The sequence below is a fragment of the Anthonomus grandis genome, chromosome 5 (assembly GCF_022605725.1).
Source record: "Anthonomus grandis grandis chromosome 5, icAntGran1.3, whole genome shotgun sequence".
Lineage (NCBI taxonomy): Eukaryota > Metazoa > Arthropoda > Insecta > Coleoptera > Curculionidae > Anthonomus > Anthonomus grandis.
In genome coordinates, this window is record NC_065550.1 from 29,504,935 (window position 1) to 29,529,483 (window position 24,549).

The 24,549-nt window shown below is 31.1% G+C and overlaps 1 protein-coding gene across 1 annotated transcript in view; it reads right to left on the bottom strand.

The window, feature by feature from the left end:
* LOC126736792 (uncharacterized) overlaps positions 1–24,549 on the bottom strand; it is a 128,255-nt gene that overhangs the window by 39,569 nt on the left and 64,137 nt on the right. Inside the window, exons 11-12 of the mRNA XM_050441333.1 lie at positions 17,927–18,309; positions 12,040–12,207 (exon numbers count right to left, since the gene is read on the bottom strand). Coding sequence (XP_050297290.1) covers positions 12,040–12,207; positions 17,927–18,309 — 551 coding nt within the window. The remainder of the gene's footprint in view (positions 1–12,039; positions 12,208–17,926; positions 18,310–24,549) is intronic.

The window sequence follows — 24,549 nt, forward strand, 5'->3', positions numbered from 1 at the left end:
ACTTTTTACCCACTTTTTGGCATTTTAACCCATCTGAAACCCATGAATCCTGGACGATCATTATGAAATGTCGCTTTACGTCTCTAGTGGGTTCAAATACTTAAGAAAAGTAAAATTTCAATATAATTCAACGCGAGTCTGGACCATGAAATGCGGTAGAAACCAGAAAAAATCCACTTTTTACCCACTTTTTGGCATTTTAACCCATCTGAAACCTATGAATCCTGGACGATCATTATGAAATGTCGCTTTACGTCTCTAGTGGGTTCAAATACTTAAGAAAAGTAAAATTTTAAAATGATTCCAGACGTGCCTGGACCATGAAATGTGGTAAAAACCGAAAAATGCACTTTTTACGCACTTTTTGACCTTTAAACCTATCTGAGACTTATGATTTATTGACGATCGTTATGAAATGATCCTTTACGTCTCTAGTGGGTTTAAACACTTAAGAAAAGTAAAATTTCAAAATGATTCCAGACGTACCTGGATCATCAAAGGTGGTAGAAACCGATTAATGCACTTTTTACCCATTTTTTAACGATCCAACCCAACCCAACCCATCTGAGACCCATGAACCCTTGACAATCGTTATGAAATGATGCTTCACGTCTCTAGTGGGTTCAAGTACTTAAAAAAAATTAAATTTGAAAATGATTCAAGGCGAGTCTGGGCCATGAAATGAGGTAGAAACTGAAAAAATGCACTTTTTACCCACTTTTTGACCTTTAAACTCATGAATCCTTGACGATCGTTAAGGAATGATGCTTTACGTCTCTAGTTGGTTCAAATACTTGAAAAAATTGAAACTTCAAGATGATTCAAGGCGTGTCTAGCGTGTGTAGAAACCGGAAAAAATGCACTTTTACCCACTTTTTGACATTTAAACCCATCTGACACCCATAAATTCTTGACCATCTCTATGAAATGATGCTTTACGTCTTTAGTGGTATAAAAAGATAATTTACGTCTCTACTAGATTCAATTACTTAACAAAAGTAAAATTTCCAAGTCGTGTCTGCACCATGAAATAAAGTAGAAACCAAAAAATTGCATTTTTTTACCTTTAAACCCATCTGATCCATAAAATGCGGTAGACACCGACAAAATGTATTTATTATATTAAATATATTTTTCATTTTAAAGCTTTTCAAATTCAAATGCTTTATTAGCCCAGATAAAAAAAATATAAAATACAGTTATAAATCTTATTAAAATTTTGACAAAAAGGATTAAATCTCGATTATAAAAACCGTTAATCTGTTAATACAGACGAAATAACCCTTACAAATAATTAATTTATAACAAATAAATTAAAAGAAAACAAATAACAATAATAATATTAATAATAATAAAGAAAATTAATCCAGAACGGGAAAGCGGTAGATGCGGCAGCGGATAAAAGAACCAAGGAGGGTAACGCCTAATATTTAAGACCCTAAAAAAAGCAAAAATGCCAAATGTCGATGTCCACAAGGGGTAAAGACAATTTTCAACTAATGCCAATCAATAATGATTTTTTTTTTTAGTTAGATTTTTTTCCTAATTTAAATCTGATGTTAATTAACCCATTCTTTATTCAACTAGCAACTGTGATTCAATTTTTTTAGAAAATATGTTTAAAGATAATTGTTTAATGCTGAATGGAATACTATTCCACATTTTAACCCTCGCAAATTTACAAGAGCGTTGAAATGATGCGGTTCTATGACGTGGCACAACAAAAAATCATTGTTTCGCGTCATGTGTTCATGCTCAAAATCCAAAAATTCATCTCGCAATTTTGTCGGTTGGCCTTCCTTTATAATCCGATAAATAAACATATGGTGCTTTCGTCTATTTGTCATATTTAATAAATTTTTCTCATTAAGATACGGTGTTATATGGTTTCTATATGGGATATTGTATAGGCAAATCGCATACAGGAATTTTGAATTTTTTGAATTGCGTTTTTGGTACTTGAACGCTTTTGATAGTGATCGGTCGATTTCTTTATTGATTTGGACATTTGCTTAATTTTTTAATTCGGACTTTTAAGTCTTTCATGAATTTCCAGGATTCTGAGCACTTTTTTCCACCAATATAGGTGTTAATTTCCCTACACTTTTTGTCCCACATCTCTTTCTATTTTATAATTGCTATATTTATAATTCTTCTGATTGTTCTTTTAATTTTTAGGTATCGGTCTCTGTCTTCCTGGTGCTGGGTGTTCAACCATTTTTAATACAGTTTTTTCTTCTAATTCTTGAATCTCATCGTTCCACCAGAGTTTCTTACTACGCTGTGCAGGAGGTAGAAACCCAAATCGTCGTTAACCCCTAATTAATTATCATATGTGGACCCATTCTTTACTGACGATCGCCAACTGAATGGTCGAAAACAATAAAATCATTTAAAATTAGACACTAAAACTCAAAAACCCTATTTGCTTTTTCCAATTATGAATGACAAATAACATATTAAAGTTTCTTAAGTTTTTGTCTTTGCATCACTGAAATCCTGAGGTAGAAATGGGAATTAGGGAATCGAGAATTTTGGCATTTAACAGCTGATTAGCAACAATGGCAACTTAGGGCAAACCCCACCAAAAAAAAACGAGGAGTCTATATAGAGGATTCTATTTCATTTTAATTATAAATCAGATCAAATAAAACAGGATTTTTTCCAAATTGACTGACAATGACATTGACAGGTTGTCAAGTTCTTCACTTGCTCGACTCTTAACCTTTGCAATCTGTCCATCTTTCTTTTCTCTCATGCTCTCTCTTTTCTAAAGGATTATTTAAGTGGATTAGACTGTTTGGCCTAAAACAAGCAGCAGAATATTGAAAGTAGTATGAATTCTTCTATTTTTCTTCCTGATGGTTTCAGGTTCAATTATAGCTATTTCTGTGATTAGTGAAGAAATTTAGTGGAAAATAAAGAAAAAATCTGCAGCTGGTTAAAAACTCAAACCAACACTAATTAGAATTACCGGAAGCAAAAATATAAAAAAAAAATGCCAAACATCAATCCACTTTCTCACCTCTTTGACTACTATTAGACGATGGTTTCCCTCGAGTTTCCTTTGGGTGCGGGAAAGCGATCAGAGGTTTCCTTTAAAAAAAATTTTACAATTTATATCACGGATTTCCTATATGGGCACTCTTATAGAAAAACGTAATCGAACATCAAATAATTGCATGGCCTGAAGCGCCCTCGAGATCTGGGTTAATGGAAAACGTATTCAAATGATGGACCGATGTGTATAGATGTTAGAGGGCAAATTCCTCATTAATAAAAAAGGCCTTAAATTGGAAAGGAGGCACGGGTTAAATAGAATAAGGACGTTTTAGGTCTGATGACTCTTGAAGTTTAATAAATGAGAATAAACCTTTTGAAGAGTCTGATTTAAAATCAGAGAAGCGTGAGCTTAAGGGTTTTTGCTTCATGAATTATACTTAGTATTTTCATTATTTTTCATATTTTTTATTTAAGACCCTTCTCAGATCCAGGATCTGACAGGTGTCAAATGTAACCACGTCACCTGTCTAATGTCATTATTGGTAATTTTAAGCGTTTCTGCTGTCAAATGTCATCTTTCAACTATCATTACCCTCGTGCACCCTTTAGATGTAAGATTTTCAAGTGTTCATTTAAACTGATGACGCCACTTTTAGTTCTTATACGAGTCTGTATTGCAGAATTCTGTATTGACGTTACTTTAGATTACATCAGAATTTATTGCTAAATGCTATTACTAATTCATAAGATATTACCACTTAGAGGGCACACAAGATGGTATCACGTCATCAATTTTAACTTCATTTTAGGAGTTTTTGAAGTTAAAAATCAATATTTTAATTTAATACTTGTCATCTGTTTAATACCATTCATGATTTTATCAGCAACATTGCCAAGTTTGCCATTTTTCTGATTATTAGTAGGTTTTATTAAAACTTATGGTATACAATGAAGTTCATACCTTACCATCGCATGAAACAGTTTGATATCTGTCATCTCATTATACGATTACGAGAGATTTTCCACTTTAAAGGTGATTTCTTGATGTTTGAGATAACAGTACTGGCATTTGACAGATGACGTAGAGGCTCATGGCATTTGACCGTTGCGCTATCAAAAAATAACATTAATAACATGTGACCGTTAAACCGTTGATAAATAATGACGTGTAACAAGTGACGCAAGGATTTTTAGTTACCATGTTTAAAAAAGAATTTTTGGGGTAAAAATTGTTTTTTCATTTGAAAGCTTAGTAGAGATCTGATAGCTGTCAATTGTGATTACGTCATAATTTATCAACGGTTTACACATTTTCACATATTCATTCATGTGATTTTTTGTTAGCGTAACAGTCAAATGTCATAAGTCACCAAATTTTAACATTCACAAAGTTTAAAGCGTGTTAATTTAAGCCCCAGTAGATAAATTCGAATTTTCCGCTTTTACTGTTGATGCGAGTCGGTATTGCAGATTTTTGCATTGACGTTATTTCAGGTTAAAATATTTACAATTAAATGTACAATTTTATCAGATATCAAGGGCAACAGGATATTAATAGTTAATACATTTAATATATCAGCACCTAGAGGGCGCACGAGGTGGTCAATCAATGGGGGAAAACGGTTGATAATTTTGACGTTTGAGCTGACAGTTGACGTTTGACATTATAAGAGCTATACTACAAATTGTTTCAAAGTTACTTTGGCTTAATGTTATCAATAATTATTAAAGAAGTTCCTTTAGGATGCTGTGGAGCTAAAATTGACAGTTCAAGCTCTCACGGATGTCAACTGTAATTGCAATATCTGTCAACTGTTATTTTCTCCATGTACCCTTTAGATGTAAGATTTCAATCCCAAATTTCAAGCGTGTTAATTTAAACCCCCGGTCAGTATATAAATTCGAATTTCCCGCTTTTACTGCTAATGCGAGTCGGTATTTCAGATTTCTGTATTGGCGTAATTTTAGATTAAAATTACAATTAAAGACAACATTACTATTTTATCAGATATTAAAAGTGTGCCTGTTAAAAAAATTTTTTGGCAAAAAATCGTTTTACCATTGACAAACTTACCTGAGATCTAACAGCCGTCAATAATCATTACATCATGATTTTTCAAAATAGAGCTGTCAAATGTCAACTGTCATTTCCGCCTTAAACCCTTTAGATGTAAGACTTCAATCACAAAATTTGAAGTGTGTTTATTTAAACTTCTCGCCAGTATATAAATTCAAATTTCCCACTATTTTTATTTCTGATGCTAGTCGATATTGCAGATTTCTGTATTGACGTTATTTCAGAGCAAAATTTTTACAATTAACGGCAATATTGATCAATATACTGTTTCATAAATTATTAAAGGCATCAGAATTTATTGTTAGATGCTAGTAATAATTAATACATTTAAAATATTACCGTCTATACTCTATTTCAGAAGTGTGTAGAGCAATAAAACCTCATTAGGTATGCAAAAGTGGTACCTGGTGATCCACCAATATTTTATGCCACTACCTTAGTTGGGTATTAGTTTCAATGTAAAATTCTTTCTTTTCGTTGATTGCAGGTAGTGCCACCCGGTTTTGGGTCAATTTATGAGTTTTGCCCATTGTTACCCACTGATAAACATTGAAAACGGGTCGCCAAAGGCGTGCAACTGGGACTTGTTTTTTACCTTATAATTAATGTACTTAAATGCTATTTTATTTTAGAAAGTTACTTTTGTTTAAATGGAATAATATATTTTTTTCACAAATTTATTGAACATAATATGTAGAGTAAAACAGTTGAAAATGTCACTTTTGGATCTGGCACTTTTTGAACAGTGTATAATAATTTTAAATTATAACAGATTGTAGTCTTCTTCGTCATCTGACGAACTGTCATCACCTCTTGACATTATAATTAAAGGATCGACTGTCTGATCGATGAGGTTGTCAAGATCCCACATTTTGTGTGATAAAAGTTTTCTACTTATCAACGGAATACTGTCATCTCGGCCAAGCTCCATTAAAATTTTGTCTAGGGTGGGTATTTCCTTTTTAAAATAAAAAGAGTGAACTTTTCTTCGAATTATACATTTAGCATTTTCATCAAGAACTTTTGTAGGTCGTCCTGGCTTTTGCTTGGGAGATTCCACTTGACCTGCTACTTCTCTTTCCCGCAACAATTTGAAAATGGTGGACTTTCCAATTCCACTCATTCGAGAACATTTTTCAACAATTTCTTGCACAGTAAAACTAGGGTAATCGTGTTTTATGCAATCATGTACATTTAAAATAATAACTTTTTCACTCAGCGATAGTGGAGAATTATTAGTACATCTTTTCGTTGGACTGAATACCTCCATTTTTTAAATATTGGGATAATAATATTGTGATTACACTACAACGTAGCAGTGACTACTAACGTTTAAAATATGATTTAAAAGTATTTATAGTCTGTATATATTACCTGACCCCATTTTTGCATGTTACAAAGCGTTAAAAGATATAACCTATACAAAAGGATTAAAAGTATTTATTTAGTATTTAATCTCTTTCAAAATAAAGGCATTTAATCCGTCAAAATTAAATTCATAAATATTATAAGTACCTGCGCCTATGAACTACCACGAAATGTAGCCAAACAGAACGGAATTCCCCAGTTTATTGCTCTATACACTTCTGAAATAGAGTATAGAGGGCGCACGAGATAGTATGACGTAATCAGTTGGGGAAAACTGTTGAGCTGACAGTAATGACATTATACGTTTGACAGGTGACGCAATAATAATGACAGTTACACTGCAAATTGTTTCAGAGTTACTTTGGTTTATTATTATAATAAAGAATTATTCAAGAAGAGACTAATTTAAGAGACTTTGAAGTTAAAAATCAATATTTTAAAAATTTCGGCTGTCAAATGTCCATTCATGAGTTCATCGGCAACATTGCCAATCCAATAATTTTTTTTATTATTAGTAGATTTTATTAAAAATTATCATATACAATGAAGTGCATATCTTACCACCTAGACAATTTAACTCGATTTATAACGAGAATCTACTTAGTGAGGAAACGCCTTTAGTGGTGACGTTTGAGATGACAGTGACAGCAGTTGACTAATGACATTTGACCGTTAGGCCATGGGAAGACAAGATTATTGACAAGTGACAGTTATACCGTTGACAACTGACTTAAAGATAATCAGTTATGTTTAAAAAACATTTTTTACCGAAAAATCGTTTTCTATTTTTACATTGGCAAGCTCGTAACTCTAGATCTGACAGCTGTCAATTGTCATGACGTAATGATTTTTCCACGGATAACTGGTAAATTTCATCTGTTTTGAGAATTATATAATTCTCAGATGTTTTTATCCAATTTTTTATTGTTTAGGCTCTTTTTAGCTTGTCATGTTTTCATTTCCAACTGCCTGGAATAAAAAAATTCAACTTTTCAACGAAGAATTTCGTAATCAACTTCCGGATACAGCTTGGAAGAATGTAGAATAATTTCGTTTTTCAAGACTTCAATTTTTTTATCCAGGAATTTCTTTGTAACCTTCAGTATTTCAAATGCCTGGAAAGCTCTTGATTTTTTCTAACTCCAGGCAATTAATGGAAGTTCATTTTCCAACTACGATACGCTCTTGATATTGTCCAAGTCCAGGCAATTAATGCAAATTGGGAAATGAACTTCCATTAATTGCCTGGACTTGGACAAAATCAAGAGCGTATACGTCAGACAAATGAAATTTTCATAATTGTCATTCCATGTAGTGGTAATTGTTTCTGTTTCTAGGTGTAAGATTTTGATGTGACGTCTCTGGTATTGACATTTGACCGTTACGCCGCTGATAAATAATATTAATGCCATATGTTGATGAATTATGGTGATGACGTAATGATGATGGCAATTGCCAAAATGAGTTTAAAGATAAACAGGGGAGCATAATAATAAATGAAGAATAAATATTTAATTTTTTTATTATTGTGACCCTAATCGACAAATAACCGCCTGTAGCTAAAAATAGTAGAAAAAAACTCGAAAAAGCAACAATAGTAATAATTCATGCCAACGGTATCAAGGTTCAATGCCTTTGTCAATTACGTATTCATAAAACTCATACTTAGACTAACGACCAAAACCATTAATTTTAATTGAAAAATTGAACTATCCCTTAACTTAAGAGAATCGCATCTGTTGCGTCACTGCGGCATTTTCATCCCTTAACAGCGATAAATCACTTCAATTTCCGCACACTTACGTTTATCAGTAGGGTATAAAACATCATGGCTGCCAAATTGTTGGTACACGGACGCACACTTTTCCACGGTTTTTCCCGTTCACGATCCGGTTACATCGTGCCGATTTCCAGATAAAACTGACGACATTTTCCGGGATACGTCACGGAAAATAGATCTGTTGCAAAAGGGTGGCGTTTACCCGCCCCCGTTTCCCATTTGCCGGGGCGGTATGACGCGACGTTGCCGAAATAATAAAATGAGAAGGAAAGACGTAAAATCACCACCCTATTAGTGTGTGTTAGTACAAAATGTGGGTGTTTCGTTATGTGCTTGCTACAGCATCCTGTACCTTATGCATATAATATAGTTGAATTGGCTGGAGAATATCTATGTATAATAAAAAGTTCTTAGATCAAGGATATGCAAGCGGCTTGGCAACGTTGGACCAACTACATCACGGAATCGGCATTGTCCTACTAAAGGCTGTAGGATCAATCGAGTCAAGGCCAGGCGAAGTTCAAGGATCGCCGCCGGCGAATAATTTTAATTTAGCATATAGTTCATTATCATTTTATAGGTTTCTAATGTTAAATTCATCATCAGGATATATGTGGAAAAAATTTTAAATAATCAGTAACTTACATGTGGTTAAAGAAATATACAGGGTGTCCCAACGATAGCTATACAGGGATTTAATTTGGGCGTGGCACACACGTAATGGCTTATCACATTATCTGGCACTCCGCATATTTTGACCATATGTCGTGCTAAGTGTTGCTAGATTTAAATTATAACACAACCTGTAAATGATGTTAATTTGTTTTATATATGGCAACATTGTCGAAAGAAAAAGCATTGTTTATGTGCGCATTTCAGTGTTGCCAAATTATAGCAAAGTCGTAAGTATCAATTTTTCAGAAGTAAATACTTTGAGTGGCATGGGGTCATCAGTCAAAAACTGGCAACACCGGAACGAGTAAGTAAAGTTGTACATTTAGCGAACGCGAGCATTGTTGCCATTTTAACCATTTACTATTTTCTCAAAATTTTTATTTTTTTGCAGAAAAACTGACTAACAATTTATTATAATTAAAATTTCTGATACATATTCTGGTCAAGATCTACAGTCTGAACTAACAATTGATCGCCGTCAATTGCCTTTTGACAAATGTCATACAACGTTGCCATATTGCTTATGTAATTTGATAGGTTACAACATTTGAAATGTCATAAAAACTATTGAATTTTGATACTTCATAGAGCGTTGCGATTCCAATGTTGCCTAATTATATGAAAAAGTGACGGATCTCCTAAACTTAATATGCCATTCTGGTGGGCATATTTTTAAAAATAAAAATCTAAATTTACAATGTTGCCAATGTTCACGCATTAATTGAGAAATCTCTTTTTTTTCCTATATAATATTGATGGATGTCGTGATGATTGGGCGCTCCCTATATATATTAATCATTAAAAAGTCAAAAACAGATCCATATAATTAACGGTTTTTTAATTTAAACCCTGTACTACATTCAACTTTTCATATTTTTAAATCAATTTAGTTAACGTAATGTGTTTAATTATACCCGAAAAACATCATCTTATTCCCATCCTCTTCTAATTTTTAGATTGAGATAGGGATATATAAATGAGAATTCGATTTTTCCACCTATTTTGTATATCATCGTTTCATTTTCTAAATAGTGTTTCGATCGGCTAAAAATAGTGTTTTTCTCCCGTAATGTATCTAATTATACCCGAAAAATATCATCTTATTCCCATCCTCTTCTAATTTTCAGATTGAGATAGGGATATATAAATGAGAATTCGATTTTTCCACCTATTTTGTATATCATCGTTTCATTTTCTAAATAGTGTTTTGATCGGCTAAAAATAGTATTTTTCTCCCGTAATGTATCTAATTATACACGAAAAACATCATCTTATTCCCATCCTCTTCTAATTTTTAGATTGAGATAGGGATATATAAATGAGAATTCGATTTTTCCACCTATTTTGTATATCATCGTTTCATTTTCTAAATAGTGTTTCGATCGGCTAAAAATAGTGTTTTTCTCCCGTAATGTATCTAATTATACACGAAAAACATCATCTTATTCCCATCCTCTTCTAATTTTCAGATTGAGATAGGGATATATAAATGAGAATTCGATTTTTCCACCTTTTTTGTACATCATCGTTTAATTTTCTAAATAGTGTTTTGATCGGCTAAAAATAGTGTTTTCTCCCGTAATGTATCTAATTATACACGAAAAACATCATCTTATTCCCATCCTCTTCTAATTTTCAGATTGAAATAGGGATATATAAATGAGAATTCGACTTTTACCTATTTTGTATACCATCGTTTCGTTTTCTAAATAGTGTTTCGATCGGCTAAAAATAGTGTTTTTCTCCCGTAATGTATCTAATTATACACGAAAAACATCATCTTATTCCCATCCTCTTCTAATTTTCAGATTGAGATAGGGATATATAAATGAGAATTCGATTTTTCCACCTTTTTTGTACATCATCGTTTAATTTTCTAAATAGTGTTTTGATCGGCTAAAAATAGTGTTTTCTCCCGTAATGTATCTAATTATACACGAAAAACATCATCTTATTCCCATCCTCTTCTAATTTTCAGATTAAGATAGGGATATATAAATGAGAATTCGATTTTTCCACCTATTTTGTATATCATCGTTTCATTTTCTAAATAGTGTTTCGATCGGCTAAAAATAGTGTTTTTCTTCCGTAATGTATCTAGTTATACCCGAAAAACATCATCTTATTCCCATCTTCTTCTAATTTTCAGATTGAGATAGGGATATATAAATGAGAATTCGATTTTTCCACCTATTTTGTATATCATCGTTTCATTTTCTAAATAGTGTTTTTCTCATGTAATGTATCTAATTATACCCGAAAAACATCATCTTATTCCCATCCTCTTCTAATTTTCAGATTGAAATAGGGATATATAAATGACAATTCTATAATCATTAATAATAAATATTATATATCTATTTTGCTCTAAAGGAATTCATATAAAATGTTGGGATGCACAACGTTGAGAATATAAAAAAATATGGTTAACTTGTTTGGATTATTGTTGGGTTTAGGGATGAATAAAATAAAAGTTTAAACCTATTTAAATACGCCGACGTTTCGCAAAATATATTTGCATCCTCAGGGCACTAAAATACAATTATTATAATTAAGATAACAGAAAAAACTTAATAATAATTAAATTTAAAAAATAATCGTCCAAAAAATAAATAATAATCCCACATATTGAATTGTAAGTTTTTTTTTCTCATTGTTGTAATATCTGTCCCTTTTTTTTTCTTTTTTCTCTCGTTTGTATTACAGTTGTGTGTCTAACGTTGGTTGTAGTGAAATTAGGAAAATCAAGTTTTATTTATCTTAATTTTAATTATATTTAAGTTTTAACTGAACACACACTTTTTTTTCTGTTATCTTAATTAGTATTATTGTATTTTAGCGCCCCGAGGATGCAAATATATCTTGCGAAACGTCGGCATATTTAAATAGGCTTGGACTTTTATTTTATTGATCCCTAAACCTAACAATAATCCAGGCGATATAATCTTATTTGGATCATTAAATTATAAAAAAGTTTGGTGTATTTAAAATTTTGATTTTGTGCAAATGGGGAACCTTCCATGATTAAACTTTAATCTACTAATCAGTGATATATTTGCTCTATTGACGTGACTATTTTTATACCAGTGTTTCGCCAGTATATTTTTTAAGAAAGTTATGTGTAAGGTTCACTTACCTCGACCACTTTCAAATTCTGCTTATCTAAAAGGAACTCCATAGATTTGTGAGGCCTACCGGAACCGTTCTGCGACCCATCCGGATTGTTGGGTACTTTTAGGCGTGGCTCGGCCACGCCCAGATCTAGTAGGCTGCGCGCTTTCGCGTTTGCGCCATTGGTTATAACCTAAAAAAGAAAAAAAAACAAGTTGGAGAAGTCGAGTGGGGACTTTTTTCTAATATTTAAAATTACTGAACAGGGCTTCAGAAAACGGTATTTTTAAAGCCCTCTTACCCACATAAAAGCGAGTTTTAGTATTATTTAATGGACAAATTCCATTAAAGCTTTATTATGATGAATAAAACGATATCCAATAAAGTTTCAAGGGTTGCTTTATGTGTGTATTCTTTATAAACTGGATTGTTTAGCTCGTAAAGTTTCATGAACGTTTTCTCAATGTATTTTTACTATTAGAAAATCGATGCGGGAAACTTTTCCAAAAAAAATAGCTTATAAAGGATTGGTGCCAGCCGTGTGGATGGAAACTTTGCCAAAATTCCAGTATGGAAAACCTATAAATCTTGTTCCAGGTGTGTGTGGCGTAGGCTTAATGGGTTTAGGAAGTATATTTAAGGGGGGAGAGAGGAGGAAGCTTAAATTTGCTATACCGGAATGTTAAAAAAAAAAATCAAAATTACTTTTTATTGGTTTTTCCTAGTTTTATAAAATTTCGGATTTAAAATAATTTATTCTTAATTTGATATGGAAGGATTTTCAAAAAATTACAAATTTCATTATTTTTATTCTAAAAATTGCTTATTTTAGAAATAAAAAAACGGGTCTAAAAATACCTATATTTTTTTCAATAGTTAAAGAAATTGGGAATTTTTCTTTTTTCTCATACTATCAAGTATAGAAATTCCAAAAAAAAAACAGTATTTTTTAGTTCGATAAGTCAGGAAGTTTTGAAATTTTCACAAAAAATCACAATCTTTACTATTTTTCAAATATTCCAGATTTTGTAAGGTAAAAAAAGTGCCTTTTTTTTCTGGTAGCGCCAATCATAGAAATTCGAAGAGAAAATTTAATTTTTTTTAAATTCGATAAGGGAGGTACTTATAAAATTAATACTTTCGAATTTTCTTAAAATACTAAAAATTATTTTCTTATTCAGTAATCCAGAAATGTGCAAACATTAAAAAAAATCTATTTTAAGAAATATCAATTTAATTTATTTATACATATGTATTTATAATTTATTCAGGAAATTAATGGTATATAAAAAAAATATTTCTTTTAAATTCCAATTATTTTTTTGTTCAATTTTAAATATATATTTATAGATTTCTAAAAATTGAACTCCTGAGGAGGACCGCATCTTGGTCGAAACATCGTATCAAAAGAGAAGTTGGTTTTATTGAATTGAACCCTACTTGTTCTACAAATATAAAAAAGAAAAAAAAAACAAAATTATTAATAGGAACTAAAAATCCAAGAAAAACTTAATTTTTTTTATTCCAAAATTTGGGATTTTCCATTTTTCTAGAGCCCGTATAGAATTTTAAAAAAATCCTAATAATAGACACTTCACCGCATAAATTTAATTTATTTATACATGAGAGAAAGTGGTGTTTTTCACTTAAATTATTAGAAAATAAATGACATTTATATAACGAAAATAAAAATACGAAAACTATTATTTAATAACGAGATTATACAAAAAATAAAATAGAAAAATACAGTAATGAAAATTAATTAAAATAATAATAGTGTTTTTTATTACAGCACCTCAATAAGATTTAAAAATTAAATAATTCTACATATTCTCAAGGATATTAGTTTCATTTACTTGTACAAAATAATAATTTATTCAAATAAAAAAATTTAAAAAATTTAAAAAAAAAATACCAAAAATATTTTTGTAGGTTCAAATATAGAAAGTTAAAGATTTTTAACCAAATTAAAAAAAAATATATATTAAAAAACAAATTTAAACAACATTTTCATAAAAACAGATTCCAAGATTTTTTTTTGGAATTTTTTAAATATTCCAAATTATTATTTTTTTCCTATTCCTACAAATTGATGAAGTGTCTAGAGGTTTCTCTGATTTTTTAAAATTGAGAAAATTAAAAAAAAAAATTTTAAGGTTGATAAATTAAAAAATTCAACATTTTTAAGAAATATTTAGGATATCACATCCCATATATTTCTTTTATTTAACCCTGGAATGCTACTTGGGGTACATTTTGTACCCCAAGTAGCATTCCCAGTGTAGCAGTTTAGGTTAAATATACTCTGTGATTATTTCGCTTCTCAGTAGATTTTGGTGATTATTATTATATGAGTAAGTATCTTTTTTTTGAAAAATATTTCTAAAATATGTCTATAATACTTTGAAAATATTTTAGTTTTTTTTTTTAAGTTATTATATTTTTCTTTGATTTTTAAGTTATTATTGATTTTCTTTTTTAGGCTGCACGAATAGTGGCTGGGCAGAAAAAGTTCTTCGACCTAACAAAGCCTGAAGATGTCGGAGAAATTCATCGCATTCTCTATGAATCTGATTCAGAAAGTTTTTCGGATGACAGCGAGGAGGAAGATGCCGTTATACCTGATTTTAGAGAGGAGCCAGAAGTGGATGAAATACGCGGCAATCAAATCAACCTTAATTCTTTTATTGCACCAGAACAGACTCAGGATACCTTTCCATCTGATACAGATTCGGAAGATGACAATATATCATTGGCAGAAATACAGGCGATCAACAGAGATATGGTGAAAATTTTACCAGTGCCTACCAGATTAAGGGGTAAAAATGGGTTTATGTGGTCAGGTAAGAAAGGCGTAATTCATCGTTCACGAAAACGAAATCTGGTTTTGCATTTACCTGGAAACAAAAACGAAGCAAAACATATAACATCGGGAACTAAAGCATGGAAATTATGTTTCACACAAGAAAATCTCGATAAAATTACCCAATATTCTAATAACGAGATCCAAGTTCAACGATTGAAATATAAGACACAGGAATTCCAATATTCCGTGCTACCATGCCCGAGGCACGTTTCAGGTTTTTGATAAACTGTCTTCGCTTTGATGATAAGCAGTCCAGAGCTGAAAGAAAAGAAACTGATAAGCTTGCAGCTTTTCGAGAGGTATTTGAGAGGGCAATCGTTAAAATGAAAAACCTATATACTCCTTCAGAATATATTACAATTGATGAACAATTGGTTGGTTTTAGAGGGCGATGTCCTTTTAAAATGTACATCCCTTCAAAGCCCAATAAATACGGAATCAAAATTGTGTTGTCCTGTGATGCCAAAACAGCTTTTGCACTGGATTCTGAAATTTATATAGGAAAAGATTCCACACTAACTGATGTTCCTGTACCTCAGTATTACTGTAATAAGCTAACCAGTTCTGTCCAAGGAACAAATAGGAACTTGACCATGGATAACTGGTTTACTTCTATTGAGATTGCGAAACATCTTTTGGAGAGGAAAATTACCATTGTTGGTACTGTGAGAAGAAATAAAAAAGAAATTCCTGAGTCGTTTTTGGAACTCAAAGAAAGGAATCAAAATTCTGCCATGTTTTGCTACAGTGGACATCAGACACTGTTATCATACTGTCCACCCAAGAGTGCTAAAAAAGCAGTAATTATGCTTTCGACAATGCACGAAAAAGGTGATGAGCCATTTACGACCAAGTTACCAGAAATTATTCAATTTTATAATTCTACAAAAGGAGGAGTGGATACTTTAGACCAGTTGTGCCACACTTATTCTACTGGTAGAAAAACACGTCGCTGGCCATTATGTCTGTTCTATAATTTGTTGGATATTCTGGGATATAATTCAATGATTCTTTTGCGTGGCTCTGGTGAAGTGAATAAAGAAATTGTAAAGCACAGGAGAGAATACCTCAAGAAGCTTGCCCTTGACCTGGTCAGACCGCACATATAATGATAAGTCGTTTGGAAGCTCCAACTTTGAGGCGCGAACTCTGTGAAACTATATGTAGGGTCCTCAAGATAACCACTTCAGAAGAAGTACCTACTAGGCTTACAACAGTGGGTAGGTGTGTGCTTTGTCCCAGAAGAGAGGATCGAAAATCGAGAGTAAGCTGTGCTGTATGCAAAAAGTTCGTGTGTTTGCAACATCAAAAAAAAATATGCTCAGTGTGTGCCGCATGAACATTTTATTATGGATGTGCGTTAAAAGTGTTCTTAGAGACTCGGTTTAAGTTATTATTTTTCTATAAGTGAATAAATTGTTTGTTTTTCTAAAATACGATGTGTTTTATTTGGGGTACGGCTGTACCCCTGTGTAGCAGATGCAGAGTCGGAAATACGTGTAGCATTCCAGGGTTAATTATATCTCATAAATGACAAATTTGAAAACAAATTGACAACTCCAAAAAAAATAGATATTTTTTAATTCAAAACATTGGGAATGTTAAGAAAAATTATGGAAAAAAAATATTAAAAATAGTGCAATTTAAATAGAAAAAAAATACTGACGAAAACCATATCTTGACCGAAACGTCGACTATAATAATAAATTCAGCAGTAAAAAGTCCATTGATATAAATTAAACCGTATTTGGCTTAAAACAGATACTTCAAGGATTTGTTTTTTAATATAAATTTGGTGTTTTGACAAATTCAAAAAAATCCCAAATTTAATTTTTTTTTCCAAAAAATTTCATATTTTATAAAGTAGAAAAAGAGACACGTCTAGTTTTCTTATTTTAAAAATGAAGACAGGTTAAAATTGGAGTTAAATTTAAAAAAAATCAATCTTAAATTTCATTTTTTTAATACAAAAATTCCAGATTTCAGAACTGGAAGTGCTTGGTTTTTTTAAAAATAGTTTTCAAAAATTTAGGATTTTTTATTTTTCTGATACTACCAACCAAAGTAATATTCCAAATAAAAAAAATTTTTTTTTAATACAGTAATCCAGAAATCTGCAAAAATTTTAAAAGAATCTATTTTAAGGGATATCAATTTAATTCATTGATATATATGTAATTATAATTTATTAAAAAAATTAATGGGAAATTGAATATTTATTATATTTTTTTTAAATCCCAAAACGAATATTTTTGTTTAATTTAAAAAAGTTCTAGATTTATAAGAAAATTTCAAAACATGTTAAAAATTATAAAATTCGAAACTAATAAAACTAAAAAAACTAATGAAACTAATAAAACTAAAAAACTAAAACGAAAATTAAAAACTACTATTATAATGGATATTACTCCACATATAATTATAGTTTTGTATTATAATATGTATTATAATTCTGGGACACACTGTATATTCATTTCTACATAAATCGTTAAAAATGTTGAAAATGATTTCCAAGTATGTACGTAATATTTGTATGTAGGGTAATATTAAATAGTATATGGACTACATTTTAGCGAGAGCACAACTAAAAATGGACGGATCCAAAGATTCTTTTGACAAAATAAAAGTATATGAACTACTGAATTTATTCCAAATTATAGGACACACTGTATATAATAGGCTATCAAACTATATAAAATAATTGAACTCAAGAAATGCTATCAAGCGTCAGTACTAGTTTCTAAATGAATTTATAGTTTAAGTAAGTTTCTTCCGCAATCTTATGTGCCTGTTATACTTAATTTTTGCTTTGTTTTATATTTTTCTAGACTAATTAGTTAAGTATTTTTAAAGTTACGTTTAAATAACTTTTGCCTTCTGACTATTCCAGTACAATTTTTTTATTGTTACACTGAAAAATGAATAAATAAATAAATACTCCTTTTACTACCCCTTTAATTGAATTAAAAGTCACCATAAAATACAACATATTTTCAAAAAAAAAATATATAAAAAATATACATACTATTTAGAGAAAAAAACTTACAGTAACTTCAGTGTCCAGGTCAGTCTCGATCAACCCCATCGGTCCGTCCATAGAACCATCCCCGACGCCCCTGGGCACCGCCGCCGTGACGCCGTGGCTGCTGCCGATGGCGGAATCGATTGTGCGTCGTCGACGTCGCTCGTCCAATGACGCGGACGCATGCGCCGCCTTTTTGACGCTCGCGTGCACCACTCGGGGGGGCGGCTGTTTGGGCAGGGGCGGCTTCGCCGCCACCACCACCGCCCCAGGGTTGGACTCCCCTTTATGGACATTATTGTTTTCCGATGGGGTGCTGCTCGGTGGACCTTTTAGTGGTATGTAGATGTAGCTCGGGTTCTGTTGTTGTAGTTCCGGATTAGGCAGGGTGCGTTGCTGCGCAAGGGCTGAAATAAGAGACGAGAGTTTTTTATTTAGGGTGCTTGAGTAATTTAGAACTCAAAGATTTACCGAAAATTTAGAAAGGTTACGGTGTATAGAAACTTTAAAAGAAATAAAACACTTTTTACCACATGTATGAAGCTTGTATGGTGAAAATCGGAATCGTATGTCGGCCATCTTGCTTAGCAAAATTGACAGGGAGCTGACAGACAGTTGTTGACATTGACTGATAAAACATCATTTGTCATTGTCATACCATTTGAGTTTGTTTTTCATTTCAATTAATGCAAGCGTGAGTTGAGTTTGCTATTTGTTTTAAGGCTGTTATTTTAAATTCATGACTTTTTTTCTAAAAAGTTCTCTTTCAATATTGGGCAATATTCAGCAAGCAATTCCAGGTTTCTGGTAAGAAAATCTGATTTTATTTATTACTATTGTTTTTGTATTGTCAATCTTCAGTGTTTAATAAAATCAAATTTAGTATTTCAATTAAGAAGTTTCACTTTTCAAGTATTTAATTTTTAACTTGATTATTATAAATATATACCATATCAAAAAAATCCCAGATGTTAATTTTCGTTCAAATATCTGCATAACTACCAAAATTATTAAGAAAAAACAAAAATAAAAATAAAAGTGTAACACCCTCTATATATTAGAAATTAGGCATTTGCGGACATAGGTTAATAAGGACTTTTTTTATTATTTTTAAGCAAGAAAACTTCCCCTGACATTTTTCGGAATATTAATGAAACACCCTGTACTGCTTACAGAATGAAAGTATGCAGAAAATCAAGATTTTTGCTTTAACTTTTAATTTTCAATACTATATCTGTGTCCAAGATAACAAGAAGTATTTCATCATAACCCAGTAACACTAATTACAGCTCTCATAAACCCAAAAAAAGTTAAGGCCAGGACTGTAGCCTCTATCGTAAACAGCAGAACAGAAATGGTTCCATTACAATATTCACGGTTCACCACTCTCGCGAGCGTAAATGTGCTAAACGAGACGTTTTAGCGTAAAAACCGTTAAATGTAAATAAAGGTTTAAGCATATAGGAAATTAGTTTAAAAGGTACCACCAACAAGTGGTTCGAGATAATTGCGAGATAAGTCGCACTTGAGACCAATTCATTATTTCATATTTACATAAATGCGAGATTTACGTGCGGCACTTTCCTTGTTTATTTTAAATGGCCCGGAAAAAATTGACTCTAGTTTACATAAAATACGGTTATAAATTTTACTTTCTTTACCAGGTGTTCCGTTGCGATTAGTTTATATAATCAAAGGCCAAGACATTCCATTAGGGGCTATTGATGTAAAAAAAGAGAAAAACTTTTAATTTTCAGCCATACCTACTTATAAAAAAAAAGTTATATATTTAGGGCTTATAATGTATGTATACTGATAAATTCGTTAAATATACCATAAAAATTTAAAGAGACCTGATTCACCGTCAGACCTGTTGACGTTTATAAGTAACTGTCAAAAATTGGTGATTTCAGTCATGTTTATGTATTACTTTTTTAATTAATCCTCTACTGGCTTACTATACAGGGTGTTTCAGAACTATGGAATCAAACTTCTAGGGGTTGTTCAGTGCAACAGTAGGTTGGAAAGCTCTTTGGCCCAAGGAATATTTTTTTAAGCATAAATTGGACGGAATTGGAATTTGGAATTGGAATTTTTCTGTATTTTTGCGTCAAAGCTGCCAAAACTATCGAGGCAAAAACCAATTATCTTCACATATATTTATATAAAATTAAATTCCCTTCAAAAAACGTTTCTTTGAAAATTTTCACCAAGTGAACCCTTTCCAAATTATCTATATTTAAACATTGATATATTTTTGAAATTTCTTTATTAATTTGGAATTTTGTAACTAACAAACAAACAAATATATAAACATGATTAATATCGATTGTTAAATGAAATTTAATGCTCTACAAATAAGTCTCTAATTTAATATTTTCGAGGTTTTTTCTCAAAAAAAATTTGTTGACTTTTTGGCCCAGTACTTATTCAGGACAGGGTATCTAAGCGTGTAAAAAAACTATTTTTTTTTTAAATTATAAGTCGGTGGCTTTTATGATGGCACCTAATTTAAATGTTAACATTTAATTAGTTATAGTACCTTCGTAAAAAAATTAAAAAATTAAACTTAAATTGCGAAAATTACTGAAAAATAATATTTTAAAGAAGAAAACGGGTTTCTTTTTACTATTAAGGATAGTTCCTAGATGTAAATTTTTTCCCAAAAAAAAAATATTGTCTGTGTATGAAAGTGTAAATTTTTAAATCATAAATAGTGCGATTTAATCTCTTAAATTCAGTGGAAGACAATTAAATTGTATTAAACGTGAAACATTATCAAAGTCATTTAAAAATATACGATTTCTATTTATAATAAACGTTAGTTTAAACAAGTTAATCCGCGACCCGACAGCGCCAACCTTGCCCCGATTTCGAAAGAATAAAGTTACAATTTAATGTGAAAAATTATTTATTTTATTCATAAATTATTTGTCGCAAATATATTATATAATATTTTGCGTTAAAATAAATATAATTTAGTGTCACATCCTGTAGTACTAATTTTATTATTTTTTTTTAACATTCATGACGCGTATGGGACATATGTGAACGCACAAAAACAAATAAGGCATTGTATAGTAAGTAGTAGGCATCGGATAACGTTAAAACGTCGTCGACATCTGACCCACATACCGTGACTTTAATGGTTTTTATTTTTAAAATTACAATAATAGTTTAATTTCTTTTGTAGAATGTTCTATGTAATCATATTTTGGTTTATAGAATTTTTACCCAGTAAATTTTTTACTCTTTTAAAGATTTTATAGGATTGTTTAAGGGATTCCAATATGAACAAAGAATTTTTCAAAAATTTCTCAAAAATTTAAAAATATATATTTATGATTTTTTCTTAACAGTTTAAACCATTTTTAATATTGAATTTTCCACATAAAAGTCTTGAAGTAGCTAAAGTTTTACAAAAAAACACCGATTTTGGCAAAGGAACTTTTGCAAAGTAATTCCAAAAGGAACGGTTTTTGGTAATGATTTAGAATATCAAGCCGATGATCTAATTTCGCTAAAGCAATAACAGGAAAAGCTACGAGCTTTAACGGATGTTTCGGTTAGGCTCCAAACACTAAGTGAAAACGAGATAAATCCTAATGAAGTGAATAACTGGATTGAAAATGATGACAACTTGGTATTAAATGAGATAGAAAGCAACGAAATGCATTATAGCAGCAGCGAAGAATGTGAAGATGATGACGAAAATCAAGGGAGAGAGAAAGGAGTCAAAAATGATGAATCAGTGAAGGGCTTCAATTTATGCTTAAAGTGGGCTGAAGAAAATCGAGTGCCATTGCATGATATTCTTGTTCTTCAAAGACTTAAAGAAATGGCTTTTATGAAAAACCAAGAAAAAGTAAAGCAAGCAAAAATTACAGACTTTTTTAATTAGCTTTATTATGTACCTACTACATAGCAAACATGTAATTTAGTTTATCCTTTTAATTTGTATGTTTTTCTCGTTTATCACATATTTGTAGGCAATTTTTTAGTTATATACATACAATATTCCCTAATAAAAAACATATATGTATGTAAAAAGACATCATGTTTCAGTAGTCCGAATTTTTCGTTAATCCGGATCACCGTCGTTTTTATTACTCCGGACTATCGAGGCTTTACTGTATTCTGTTTCGCAGGTATTTAAAGTGCAATTTAAGTTTAGAAAGAAACTGCCCCTATTAATAATTAACTGCCCCTGTTATTATTTATGTTTGAGTTCTCCCAATTACCTATAACCATTTACTTTGGCATTTTAATTTAATCAATAAAATTTGCAAATCCTTTGAAAGTGTACCGCTTACTGGTGATAAAATGAACAACGACAACTGTGATTTTTTATTTAAAAACTTTGTAGAACTGCCAGAGGGATCAAAGTTTTATATAAAACAAACAGGCTGAATATGTGGTGAACTTTAATGCTGTTACTAACTTTAGGATGCCAAATTAATATTTTGACTCAGTCTCGGATACTAAAGGTTAGTATCCGAGACTATATTAATGATTAATTTACGATCAAATCTTTAAAAATACTAGAATACTATAAAAGAATAAACACTATATACCTGAACGCAACATTTCGTGTCGTCGACGTGCATCAATCATTTTAAACGACCTGTTTAATGCCTAAAAACTTTCACTTAAAACACCCATTAATCCTCCCAGGAGTCCAAATAGCACCCACTTAAGATATCACTACGAATTTAACACCCGCATACAATTCACTCGAGTTATCTAATCTTCTTCTGGGTTCATTATAACCAGCATTACAAACAACATTTCTTCTTCGTTTTATCTTAAACTATAAACATCTGCCGCTGTTAAAGAGTTAATAATAATTATACAGGGAGTTTTAAATTGGAAGCAGTGTAGCGTGGACAAAGGCATCTGCGAAACTGTATTTTTGGGAGGGTTGGGTGGTGTATGGTCAACAGGTAGGGGGTATTTTGCACCCTTATTGAAGGTACGTCACGTGGAAAGGTTTAATGGGTTTTACACCTGGGGCATAATAAAATAGATATAAAGGGTGTTAAATTTGTGAGTAAAAATGAGCAAAATTTACGTTATTTCTTTTTTATGCTTATCCTATAAATGCTATTTAAATTAAGGCTTTTTCAAAACTCCTTCATGGGGTTTTCTTTTTCCAGAAGAACTTGTTAGAAAAATGGCTTTTCTGTCCAGTTTTTTTTCAATTTTTTACTATAGAAGTAATAGGAAATTATTCCAGGCAGTGGAACCTCTGGAAACAATAGAAATGCAATTTTCTTCTTCCAGCTAAATAACAATTTTTTTGTATGTTTTTCAGGAGAACTTTTTCTGCTTCTTTTTAATTTGTCACTGGGAGTATGGAATTTAAGGTTATATCTCCTTATATCAGGGATTTAATGTTTTGTAATGTAATTTTTTCCAGGAATTTCGAGCTATTTTCCTCGTTTTTTGACTGCCTGGAAATATATAAAAATGATCTTTAATCCCTGGAAGAATGACTTTTTTTCCCTAATTAATGAAACCAGGATTTTATTGTTCTTTCTTTGGATTGTGAGAGTCAAACTATATTTCCTTATTTCAGGCGTTTAACATTTGAAGCTATTTTAACAATTTTTTGAAAAATATGCTGGAAAACTGTAAAAAATAGACTTTTGAAAAAAAAACTTCTCTTTTAATAAAGTGATTTAGCGTAATGAGAGTTATACCTGGAAAAGTAAATTCTGGTTTTACTTTCCTTGGAAGAAAATCTCAGAAACTGTAATTTATTATAACATTTTCTTAAAAATTACTGAAATTACAACAATCCATCTTTTATATCAACGATACCATAAAATCAGGTATAAAGAAATTACATTGTAGTTCGAAAATCCCTTTACCTTCCTCGAACCTCTTCTACTATATAGACAATATAATATACATAAATATATAAAAATTGTTCTTAGGGGTACTTAAAGTACCAATAAGTATAATTTAATAACAATTTATACCTGCATTCTGAAGCAATTTAGACCACAAATTACCTGGGAATGTCATAAAAACCCAAAGGATTCCTCGTCAACGACAATTAGTCGAAATATCTCGAAAATTCCTTCAAAATAATTCCAATTAAACCCCTTAATGATCCAATTTAAGCGGTTTATCCACCCGAGAGAAGAAATAAGAAAACGGATTATTTTCTGACGACTAATAGCACGTTTGTTAGGAAAGAGGAAAGGTTATGTAGGTCACGGAGTGTATGGCTGCTTTGTTATTATAATTTCTGAAAAGTGCATAATTGATATGCCATGTGGGTGGCAAAAATATGCTGAATACATTTTGCTCGGATTGACAAACCCATTCAGTAAGAAGGTTTAGCAGAAATCCGGTTTTATTTTTGTGAGAAAAAAATTGATTCTTCCAGGAATTAAAAATCATATTTATATAATTCCAGGCAGTCAAAAATGAAGAAAATAGCGTCAAATCCCTGGAAAGACTAACGTTGAAGGTCTGAAATAAGGAAATATAGTTTGAGCCAGTTTCCAGCAAAATATTCGAAAGAAAGAATATTAAAGTCCTGTTTTTATTAATTGGGAAAAACGTGATTTCTCCAGTGATTAAAGATAATTTTATGTATATTTCCAGGCAGTCCAAAAATTAGGAAAATAGCTTGA